Here is a 12,490-nt window from a genome sequence, read left to right as displayed (position 1 = left end):
GAAAGCTTTTTGGGAAAAAGAAACTTTTAAAGTAAATTCCATCCATTTCATCAAAAGTTTAACAACAGCAAATACTTCCCCAGTGCTTACTTATAACAATGCTCCATTGCATTGGAGTCCATAAAATTAAATTTATTATGTATTATGATGTGAAAAAAGTGGTCCAAACCAGATGTTACAACATCTGTCTAAATGTCAGAGCTTTTTACTCACTCTGTGCATTTGTTGTTCAGGAGGGATTTTCCCTCAGAAAGCAGGAGGTAAGTCCTGGAATCAGAGCTGTTGTCTGTAAAATGATTCATGTTTCTCAGTGAAACTTTAATCTGCTGCCTTACACACACAAACACACAAGCCTGTGAACAGTTAAACCTACAGTAAGTGACTTTTATAAAAACTTTGTCATTTTGCTGAAACTACCACTTTTTTTGTGAGAGAACTACATGAAACAGATAGTCTGAAAAAAATCACACCCCTCCTCCTCTTCCAGCTGCTTCTAATGGCATTTGCCAGAACTAACTGCTGCTCACTGAAAACAACAAATCAGAGCCGAGGAGTCTCTCCTCCTGTTTTCAGAAACACATTTGAATGTACTGTTAAGTTGTAAAAAATTTTATCTTGTTGGTAGGTGGTGTATTGTTTCAGCTCAACTTTCCATCATGGCGGCCAGGTTCCTAACTTTCTCATTTTACAGCTAAACGGTACACAAAGATATGTTTCTGAAAACATTTGAGGTGATAATTAGGCAATGCAGTAACAGAATCTTGATTCATATTTTATCAGCGCTGCCTAGTTTAACAGAGATTGGCATGACTGGCAGCTGTGTTGGAGACCCCTTGGCTCTGAGTCGATGTTTCATTACATGAGATGATGCCATTACAAGTGCTACAAGGCTTTTTTGTAAGATAATTGGTCTCATTTGGTGCTTCTCAAAGTCAAGGAAGGATTCTTAACAGCTGAGGTTCAAGGAGGCCACATCACTGAGTCCCGCTGAAGGACTGTTTCAATGTCAAGGATCCTTCCAAGTCTACCGAGGACTGAGTTCTTCCTTTAGAAAAAGGATTGCTCATAGAACTGTTCATATGATATCCTATGTAAAATGCATGCACAACAGTTCATATGATATCGTATGAATTAGCACATAACAAATGACCTTAATGTACAGTTACTTTATTAACGTAAAGTTATGGATGTTAGGTTTAGGAAAGAAACACAGTGAGGACGTACCTTAAAATGATTCCATGTTCACATGGTTCCAAACACGCCACTCCAGGGGAAAATCCGGACTTTTGTGAACCAGCCATACCTCAACCTGCCTCCTTACAAGATCGCTCTGGACTGCTTCCTTGTTAACTCCTATCAGTGTATTAGATGTGTGATCGCAGCCTTTTGAAAAATGTGGGATATGTAGGGATTTGGGTTTTTTCATAAGAAAACATACCAACAGTTTGTGATAAAAGGCTTCCTTCAGAGAATTTTTAAGAATATGTGTGTATCCTTAGTGGGTGTGAAGTACCCACAATTGTTTTCACATGATTTGCCAGAAGTGAAGGTGGTGCCTCTTCAATGACGGACACCTGGACACTCAGTACCATGTTCCAATGTGTGTTCACTGAATGCTAGGAAGGAGTCTTACCAAGCCTCTGTACTGACTACCTGACTTGGAAGGACTTGTCTTACTAAGGAAGCATCCTTGACTTTGAGATGCACAAATTTAGTGCTGTGTGAATCAAGCTTATAGTTAGGGCTGGCTCGGGCTTACCTTGGGCCAGCCATTATTGAGGATGACACAGGACTGGTCTGCCGAGGACTCCCTATGACATACTGAGTATGTTTATGTTCAGGAACATTACCCTTGGCTTTAGAGACCGGCAGGTTTAATGCCATTCCAGAGGAGGACAGACTTTGTCAGGTGTGTGAGCTCGGTGAAATTGAGAGTGAGGTCCATTTTCTGTTTTACTGTCTTGTTTATGAGGACTTGAGGGATGTACTTTTTATTAAAATGTCCTCTATTTATGCTGATTTCTTTTGGCTGGACAAGTATGAGAAACTTGAGTTGTGTTTAAGAAAGGGAACCTTTTTTGTTGCAGATTTTATTTGTAAAGCGTGGGAGAGAAGGCAGAATATTCTGTTTAAAGTCTGAGCCATAAAAGGGGCTGTAATTATGTATGAAATGAAAAAAAAAAAAATAAATAATAATAATAATAATAATAATAATAATGTACACTGCAACTGTACTTTCTTTTTGGTGTCTTATAAACCCATTAGGGTTGGGCACTTTGTGCATGACATGGAAATAAAAATAATTAATCAATCAATCAATCAATCAATCAATCAATCAATCAATCAATCGATCAATCAATTTACATGCATAGTTAAGTTGAGCTACGGATATAGCTCTACTTAGCCATTTAATTGGGCTACTGTCCTTGTCTCAGTATACAAGCACGTGAGGGGAATCGATTTATTGACCTAAGTACGTTGACTCTGTTAGCCTGTTATTATTATACCTTTTTCCTGTTGACTTATTACGTCACAGACCAAACAACAACGAACAATTTAGCTGTGGTTAGCTAGCAACAAACTGGTACCATGGTGGACAACTTTAAAGCTCTATACATTTCATCTGTCCAAAAATGCACGGCTCTGGATGTAGATTTTGTCATGTTGTTACCGGCTTCTTCTGTTACGCAGTTAATGCTATTCGACTTCCAGGTCAAAGCCTGGGGCGGAAATTGTGGAGCATGCACAGAGCGCCTAGGCCAGTTTGGGTCCAACTGTCTGTATACATGCAGGAGTAATTAGACTCCCAATCACATTATCTGGGTCTGGGTATCTAGCTTTGAGAAATTTGATTTGATCGAACATGTTTACATGTATTTCAACATGTATGACATTTTCTCTAATGTCATGTAAATGTGCTGACTGAGCTCCTCTCTCTTTCTGTCTCTCTCCATTAACAAACATTCATGTTCCGTTAATGCATGTTACTAACTCAGATTTTTCCCTGGAGCCTTTGTCCTCCCTTGTCTCGCAGGTTCCCTTCGATCATGGTTGCACCTGGACTGTGGGCTGTGGTTACACAAATTGTGATTTGTGATATTGGGCTTTATAAATAAAACTGAATTGAACTGACTATAGTGACAGTTTCAGCAAATATGAAAAAAAAGTGTATTTTTTAATAAAAGTTACCAACTGCAGCTTTAAGATTAAAAACAGTTCTTCATGATGAATTCTGTGAAATGTTCTCCACTCAAACCTTCCATCATATCAGCCAAATCTCACAAATACATTGATGCAAAAATACCCTCATGCACACATCTGCTACTCATACAACACATGAGCACAAGTGTTGACAAGTGACAAGTGAAATGTTCAGAATCTTTTGGTCCACTAAGAGACAAGGTTACACTAATGCACATGTAAACACAAGTTTGAGTTGTAAGACCTTTGGGAGAGAAATCTCCACAGTCAAATCTGTGACAGTAAGGACCTCTGCTGTTTAGAAAGATCATTGCAAAAGCACTGCTTCCATTTCTGACTCGACAGAAGCAAACAGTTGAGGCTCATTGTAAAAAGTAACGAAAATAAAACTTCATATACATTTTCTCCTGGTTCTCAATCATTTCTCTCTTTTACAATTTAGAAGGCATTCTCCACAACTCTGAGTCACCATTACACTCAAGTCTTCTTTTCACATTCACTCTCAGCTCCGGGTTGTAGTTAATGTTGTCAGTTTTCCAGCGCAGAACTTTGGTGGAAACAAATCCAGGCCAGCACAACACAGTGCAATCAGCATGAAGCACCTTTGCTTTTTGGACATAATGGGCAAACTAATTAAAACAGTTGTAGACACACTGTGTATCATTGTCCTTGGTACGTGTTTCCAACTGTAACAGCAGCTTTCTGTTTAAGAAGTGAAAAAAAAAACAACTTGCAGTCCTTTAATTTCTTTTCAAGACTATTTTGTTATCTGCAACTATGTGCAAAAATGTGTCCCTCTGAGGACATGTTCAGTTCATTCAAATGGGGACAAATATGGTGTGTGTATAAAAGCAATACATTACTAATGACCACCTGTCTAATGTACTTAGTTTCAAGTCACGCAGTTGACTACCAAAGCCAGCTGTCTAGATGCTGAACACAGTAACAGGACTGTTCCAGGATGGCAGACAGCTCCCCATAGCTCTCCTCTCTCCATGTAGGAAGTAGTCTCTCATTGTTGAGGGCCTGGAGCTTTGGCGTCCCCTCTCGGAGGACGTGGTAAAGGCAGGGCCACCGGCTCTGGATACTCAGCCTGGTCCTGCGGTCCAGTGTGATGCCGCGAACAATCTTCTTGGCTCGAAGCTCACGCAAGGCAGGTAGCTTCAGACATGAGAAGACCAAGCCTCGGCTGGGTGACACGTCCAGGAACTCCAGAGACTGAGACTCCAAAATGTACGAGATGCCCAGGTTCCTCAGCGGCACAAGGATTTGCAATGTCAGAGACTTCAGGTTAGGCAAGGATTTGGTCAGGGTCTGCAGTGTTGTGGGCGTCACTCCTTTAAAGACCCAGAAGTATTTGAGCTCAAGGACTCGGAGCTGCTGGAACTGAGTGAGCAGTGACACGGACACATCCGACCAGTCAAAGTGTAACCGCATTTTGGAGATGCGTGGGCAGCTGTGGGTGAGTTTGGTCAGCAGCTCCTGGAAACTGGTCACCTGTCAAATCAAATCACACAGATAAACCAACTGCCTGGACATTTTTCTGTGTAAATGACATTTTAGTATGGAAAAGACCAGATCACAACGACGGTTCCTGATTTTTTTCTGCCAAGTCCCTCTATAGAAGAAAACCATTCCTTGGAAATTGATCATATTTTTAAATCCACCACTAGCAATAATGGGGATGTGTGTCAAAAGTGTCAAGTTGCCAGATTTTACTGAAATAACTAAATAATCGTGCAAAGACTTAAGTGCAAGTGCTTTTCCCAGACTGACTCTAATGATCATCAGCAGTTTTTCCCCCAAATCTGTCTATGTTGTACTCTGTGTCATTCTGCTGTCTGAATATATCTTAATAGCCTTGCCAAGATCACGACATGCCACTGGCTGTCGGACATCGCAGCTGATGCCTGCAGGACTCCACTCAGATCAGGACTATCTCAGGAAGGTTAATGGTTTGATGCTGTCTGACAGGCAGGGAGAAGGCTCAGTTATCTGTGAGTGTAGCTGTACTGTAAGTAAACAGTCTGATCTCAGATCAGTTTTCTCTGACAGAGATGAAAGTTAAATTTTAATCACCAACTCTGTGAGAGGAGACGAGTTTAAATTTCCAGACTAACATGTTGCAGATTAATAAAGAATTCGGGCTTTTTTTCTGCTTCTGAACAGTGAGATGGAAAAGTTGGAGTTTACAATGAACCTGGGTACAAATCCTAGTTGTCTCAGATTAGTTAACTGTGGTGTCAACGTTTTTGAGAGCATAAATAGAGATGTTGAGCTTTTCAAATGATGATCAGTGTGTGCTTGTAAACCACCCCTTAAACCTGTCAAACACTGCTGGAGAAATGATAGTTTGTAAGTGTGTAGAATTATTTGTAGTTGTAGAAAAAAAATGTCTATATTCAATTTTTAAATGCAGAAACATAATGATTACAACTAGACTAAAACTATTAAGGATAATAATGTGATTTCTGTCTCAGGACAAAGACTAAATCTAAAACAGCTGCAAAATTTAACACAGTGTTACTGTTATCTCTCTTAGCCACAGTAGCTAGGAGGCTCATCAACTCATGATTGGTGCAAATCATAGCAAAAATAATATAAAAAATTAACTTACACAAGTTAATAATTTCTATATAGGTCAATCCACTCAATTTTGTGCCACTTTTGTGGGTCCTAGTCACATGAATTAATTATATATTGCAGGGTACCAGGTTATTTTACAATAACCAAAACAGAAGACAAAAAAATATGAACCGACATTCATTTTGAATGGTTAGATAAAATTTTGCCCAAATATTTGTTTGTATCATAAAACCTGACTTCTTTGTTGCATGGTGGAGAGGAGACAGAACTGGGAATTACCTGCCATTTGTTGGAGGATTTTCTTGCCAATTTTGTGTTTCTCACTCTGCATGTAGGGTTTCACTGCCTCCTGTAGTGAGTTTAAATCATTTTTTTCATGAAATACACACAGGCTTGTATGTATTCCCTTTAAAGCGATTTCAGGCTGTGAAATCTTGGTTAAATAGCCAATTTCAATTGAATTTGCACTTCCCCTCGTTGTTCAGGGTACAGTGATGGCTGGCTTGCAGAAAGTGGATCCTCTGCTCTGAACATCCCGACTAGAAACAAAATATGACTGTTGTTGTTTTAACTATCCTGATCTGTGCATCGTTAATGCAAAGAGCATTTGGGAAATTATTTAAGAAAAAAAGATGTCACCAATTATTTTGAGATTTTACAATGCAGCGTCCAAGAAGAAAAAATCATAAGTTCTGACTCCCTATTTTGTAGCATTTTTAAGACTTGAGAAAAATTGATTTAAGACATTTTAATACCAAATAAGGTCTTCTTTTTCGATTATTGAACTAAATGCCCTTTCAGACTTTTTAAGGATCTGCAAGAACCCTGTATTACCAAGAGTTGTTGTTATTATATGCAGTTGGGAAGTAGGGATCACACTGCACAATACGGGAAAATGCAGTGTACTACGAGCGCACTCAAAATGGTCAAAAAGCTGTGTGTCAAATGATGGACACTTCTCACCCTCAACTAACTGCTGTTTGAAATCTTTTGTTCCCTCTGTGAATCGCCTTTTAAATTCTCTTTAAATATTTAGTAAATTTATTTTATTGATTTAATTTCTTTTATTGATGAGCAGTCTATTAACTTTTTAATAATTTCTAGATTCTTTTGTTCCACTGAACTCCTACGCACATTTTTTGACATTTATTTCTTACTATCTAGATATATGTCTACATGTTACTGTATGTTATAGTATGTGTGCAAGGGAAGCTGTTCAAACAAATTGCCCCTGATGATATTAATTAAGTTATCTAAATCTGACTCTGACTCCAGTCCACATGTCAAAGTATCCTTGGGCAAAATAGTGAAACCCATATTGCTCTCAATGGCTGTTCCGTCAGTGTGTGAGTGCATTAAAATGGCTAACTGAGTAGCAGGTGGCGTCTCGTAAGGTATCTTCAACCACCAGTGCATAAATGTGTGTGAATGGGTGAATATGACAAGTAGTGTGAAAGCAGTGCTACACAAGCACAAGTCCATTGACAATTTACCATTTATCAGTTGTCTTACAAAGAGGGCCTGCAATGAAGCGTAGTCAATGTACAAATTATCAGTCTATGCCCCTGCAGTTTCGTCCTTCCTTCACACAAGAAGTGATAAAGCTAATCATCACAGAGGGAACTTTAAACACATTTTGGTTCAAGGGTGGTTACGTAAGTGCAATGTTTACTGAGGCCACTTAAGTTCAGTTACCAATTGTTGCAATCATGCTTTCATGTGAAATAAACTTGAGTAAAACCCAGTTACCTGGTCCATCTTGGTTATGCTGTCCTGGTGCGAACTGGAGCTGGAGTGCACTCTGAGGTCCAGTGGCTCAAGAAGAGTAAATGTCCAGTTAAGGTCCAGGTGGCTCAGGTCTCTGCAGTGGACATTATCCAGCAGGTGACTGAGCAGGTCACCCCACTTGTTGCAGCGATCCCCCAGGTCGAAGCTGGCCTTCAGTGTGAGCAGGCTGGCCCGCCGGGAGATGAGGTGATGGGTGTAATGGTGGACCCAGGATTTCCACCTCTCAAACTCACGGTTAGAAACAAGCAGCCCCTCCTGACCCAGATGGAAGACGCCGCGACGGGAATAGTCTGCCACCCGCCACAGCTTCCATGAGCGGACCAGGCAGCTCCAGCTCAAGCAAACCAAAGCACAGCTACATTTATCCACCTCATTCAAAAAGGACAAGACGTGCAGCTGGCATTCCACTGGCAGGAAGTTGAAAGGAAAGAAGTCATCCACTGCTTTCCGCCGGCTGCTTACAGGGATTAGGGGTCTTTTTCGCGGCGACATGATGACAGGTGATGAAATAATATTGGTGGTCATTGACGGAGGAGAGAATCTCCGCCGACGGTCTTGTGGTCTGCCTTTGCCATAAATATCTCTGGCTTGGGGAAGTCTTTGAGACAGAGAAAAGAAACAGAAATAAATTTAAGAGGTTGACCTTTTTGTTTCTTTTTTGAAGATGTTCAAGGTAGCAGGCAGAACAAAAATTACACCTACTCTGGTTCATTAAGTGGTCTGTCTTACAGCAACACACCTGAGGACACAGTCAGGAAAATATCATTAGAATTCATATAAATTTTAGTCCACCTGGACAACACAGTCAATGCTTGGGAATGTGGACCAAAAGCTGGAGTACCAAAGAATTAACTGTACATAAATGTACTAAAAAATAAAAGTACAGTTTCATTGAGATGTATAGTATAACACAGATCTATAAATGGACCTCCATTTGCATAGCGCCTTTCTAGTCATCCGACCACTCAAAGCGCTTATTTACACTATGAGTCAGATTCACCCATTCACACACACACATTCATACACTGGTGGCCAAGGCTACCATACAAAGTGCCACATGCTACTCAGTGTTTTTTTAAACTCACTCACACACCGATGGAAGCATCATCGAGAGCAATTTGGGGTTCAGTATCTTGCTCAAGGATACTTGGACATGCAGACTGGGAGCCAGGGAGTTTGAACCGCTGATCTTCCGATTGGTGGACGACCCACTCTACCTCTGAGCCATTGTCACCATCTATAGACAAAGATGCTGACTTATTTGGCGATTTAAAAGGGATAGTTCAAATTTTTTTAAGTGGGGTTGTACGGAGTAGTCATGCAGTAGACATCTGTCGGCACACCCATAGATTAGAGAAGCAGGCTGGAGTCCGTCATAGAAGTTAAGCAATGTATTGCTGTGTATGGGGGCCAGCAACAAAACATTTTAAACCACCTAAAAAAAAGTCCCATCTAAAAGAATATCAGTCTAAGTGGAAGCTATATTGACAGTATTTTCAGCACTTAACCTTTCCATCAGAGAGCCTGAACAGCTTCATTTCCCCATCAATGCTCTCGTCAAAGCCACCGGTCTCCCTTGGGAAAAACAGTAATTTCAGCATGCTGAACACAGTAGCTGCTGGTCTACCCCAGTTTCAATCAGTTAGTTAGTTAGTATTCTTGTGTGACTCTGGTGAATCTGAACTAAACCTTTTAAATGCAAAAATCACACAATTACTCAAACAAACTGTTCGAGGAAGTGGTAGACCAGCAGCTCCTGTGTTCAGCAATGTCCCTCAAAGGAGTCTGGAGTGACAGAACAGCTTAATTTTCCCGTTAGAAATCACTGTCTGACATTAAAGCAAAGCAGTGTATATAGGTCTCAGTATAGCATATTGATTTTTTTTAAGTGGGATTTGTTTAGGTGGCTAAAATACATGTGTGCTGACCCTTCTACACCAGTAGATTGCTTAGCTTCCATGTCAGACTCCAGTCTGTTTCTCCAAGCTGGGGGCAATTGACATAATACTGGATGTAATATACTGTCTACGATTAAGTTCCCCATATAACCCTACTTCAAAGAAACTGAACTATCCCTTTAAGTTCTTACCCCATATTGAGCTAATTGTGCGAATTCTTTACTGGGGTGTCTTTACTCTTTAAGTCCTGTGTACAGTTGGGTGAAAACATAGTCGTTCTCATGCCCTTTACAGTTGACTGGGAAATTGACCACGCGAGCCACAACTGTTGGTGTCCCATTGTTACCCATAGACTGTATAAAAGTTGCTACCTCAACGATGGCAACAAAACTCACCAAAAGTGATACACACTTGCTCAGTTTTCTCGCGATATTGAATTACAATGGCGTTATGTGACTCATGGTTTTTGCAACATGACTACAGGTCTGTTAGCAGCTCCAACATTTCCTCTCCTTTGCAGATAGTTACCGTTCAGCTTTCGTCAAAAAACGGGCCTAGCCATAAACTTCAACTGTCTAATTATACAGGCTACAGTGTATAATGTGACTGTTTTGCGCTATTGTCAAGAAAAAAGTCGCGTCTTTACCTTTACGTCGAACGCGCTCCCTCCCGTCCTCAGTCAAAGGCTAGCTGCTAAAAGCTATCAGAAAAGACATCAAAATAAAAACTAGTTACAGCGCGTTGTTGCGGATTTTTATAAGATTTGCTTTATATTAAAACGTATTATCAACTGTAAAGCAACTTATGCATATCCCAAACGTAAAGCACAGGACTGAGTAACTAGGCCGGCTAGTTAGCTGCAGAACAGCTGAGTTCTGTTGTTGTTTTTGTTGTGGCTCGTTGGTGATGGCGTCATCAAAATGCGTTGGGCTGCACGTTTTGTTCCACGGTGTTGCATCGGCGGGCGGGTGTTGATATTTGGATAAAAAAGAAAGGGTTGCGAAAATATAAGACCTCAAGCGGATTTGGGCAAGTAAATGAAGCGCCAGTGTTGCCAGATCTCGTGAGACAAATAAGCAACCAGGCCTGTGAAAACAAGCCCAAAACAAGCGACTTTATGCACGGACCCCCCCTAGGTTCTGGTGAGAGAAAATTAAATAAACTGTGTGCACGGTTTTACAATCCGTGGGGACGGATTTTAAACTGTGGGTACAGATTGTCAATTTACATCCACGTGAACAGATAAGTAAAGTGCACAATTTTTAGAAAACTGAACTCACGGTACACAGTTTATTTATTTTTCTCCCCCCTGAGCTTCAGGACAAGGACTACAAGAGGGAGTTAAACCACCTTTTAACATTAGAAAACAGATGGGATATCAAATATAGACTGATGTACCAAGTACATTATATACACAGTAAACCTCTGATAATTAAAATTTGCACACACAAATAAATATCATCCTGAATTCACAAATTCTTTATTTATTATTGCTTTTTATGCACTCATCTCTTTTCTTTTAGTTACAGGACTGATCTTCTCCTAACCAGAAAAAAAAAAAAAAAACACATTACCCTGCTCTGCCTCTGATTGGCTAGTACTCGTTGCCATCAGAGTCAGAGCCAATTAGAAGCAGGATGTGGGTGGGGAAAAAACTCCTGTGAGTATGGGGAAAGGGGAGGGACAGAGGGAACAGGCAAGACAAGCTATCCTACGTTTAAATAACATATCAAAAATATCTGCTTGACAACTTATTATGGAGCTGCGAACAAGCCCAATAAGCAACTACGCTTTAGAAACAAGCCAAAAAACCGCGACCCGCGACTACCAATATTTGTAAGTGACTTTACAAAAAAAACAAGCCCAAAGTCGCTTATAATAAGCGGACTTGGCAACACTGTGAAGCGCCCTCTGCTGGTAATATATAAAACAAGTTGTCCACAGAGTGGATGGCTTATTTGCATGCTGTATGTCTTAAAATGAGATTGGATTAATTGGAATAATAGACAGACCCTCCCACCCAAGGGGAAACGTGTTTCCCATGAATGTGCCTCCAGAATATAAGAAGGCTACATTTATAGCCCCATACAACAACATGCAAAATAAAGACATTTGTAGGCCTACAGAAAACGTGTGTTTATGTAATTACATTTAGCACTGCAAATTGCACTACACTACGGAGGTGCATTGCCTTCACTGACTAGGAAAAAAGAAATTGACACCTTATCTTATAATTACGACATCAGGATCTCATAATTACGAGATCTTATGTCGCAATTATGAGATAAGGTGTTATTTTTTCTGTACAAAACGTCATGCATTTTAATTTACATTTTTCACAATTTTAATGTGTTTATTTGCACTTGACATATTTAAAGGTGTAAGTAAGTAAGTAAGTAAGTAAATTTTATATATATATAGCACTTCTCACAGAGAGGACTCACAAAGTGCTTCACAAGATAAAATACAAAAAATACAGTAACAGAAACAATGCAAAATACACAAAAACAAATAAAAAGTAAAGTGCAGCGAAATACAGAGATGATACAATGGACAATTAATGGAACGCAAGCCTAAACAGATGTGTTTTTAACTGCTTTTTAAAAATGTCCACGGAAGAGGCCGCTCTCAGCTCATGAGGTTGTGCATTCCACAGTTTCGGTGCAACAGCGTTAAAGGCTCTATCACCTTTCGTCTTTAATCTTGTGTGAGGGACAGGAAGTAGGTGGCCTTCAGCGGACCACAGTGGCCTGACAGGACAGTGAAAGGACACCAGATCCGTCAAGTATGCAGGTGCTTGACCATGGAGGGCTCTGTATGTGATGGTTAGAATCTTGTGCAGGATCCTGAAATTAACAGGGAGCCTGTGCAGGGATGCCAGGACTGGAGTGATGTGAGTGAAGTTATGAGATCTGGACAGAAGCCTGGCGGCAGCGTTCTGGACTAGTTGGAGGCGGTCTAATGAAGTTTTATTGAGACAGGTAAAAAGAGAATTACAGTAATCTAGACGTGAGGAA

The 12,490-nt window shown here is 40.3% G+C and overlaps 1 protein-coding gene across 2 annotated transcripts; it reads right to left on the bottom strand.

Annotated features, from left to right (window-relative positions):
- Positions 1–3,216: 3,216 nt before the first annotated feature.
- Positions 3,217–10,398, bottom strand: si:dkey-12e7.1 (uncharacterized protein LOC557553 homolog). 2 transcript variants are annotated; one of them, XM_049574492.1, is made up of 4 exons: positions 10,120–10,398; positions 8,278–8,314; positions 7,537–8,173; positions 3,217–4,698 (listed from the first exon to the last, which is right to left on the bottom strand). In XM_049574492.1, exons 3-4 carry the CDS (start codon positions 8,098–8,100, stop codon positions 4,111–4,113), a joined length of 1,152 nt encoding a protein of 383 aa, XP_049430449.1. In that variant the 5' UTR covers positions 8,101–8,173; positions 8,278–8,314; positions 10,120–10,398; the 3' UTR covers positions 3,217–4,110. The 2 variants fall into 2 exon arrangements, with proteins under 2 accessions (XP_049430449.1, XP_049430450.1); XM_049574493.1 differs by lacking the exon at positions 10,120–10,398 and adding an exon at positions 8,669–10,083.
- Positions 10,399–12,490: the final 2,092 nt, after the last annotated feature.

Source organism: Epinephelus fuscoguttatus, linkage group LG4, assembly GCF_011397635.1.
Source record: "Epinephelus fuscoguttatus linkage group LG4, E.fuscoguttatus.final_Chr_v1".
Lineage (NCBI taxonomy): Eukaryota > Metazoa > Chordata > Actinopteri > Perciformes > Serranidae > Epinephelus > Epinephelus fuscoguttatus.
This window is presented reverse-complemented; position numbering and strand designations above follow the sequence as displayed.

What these genes read in the sequence shown, in the direction of transcription:
- si:dkey-12e7.1 (XM_049574492.1), bottom strand. Translation starts at nt 8,100, where the DNA reads ATGACCACCAATATTATTTCATCACCTGTCATCATGTCGCCGCGAAAA. An exon ending in GCATAACCAAGATGGACCAG is followed by an intron (nt 4,699 to 7,536) that starts GTAACTGGGTTT and finishes TTGATTTGACAG; the next exon opens with GTGACCAGTTTCCAGGAGCT.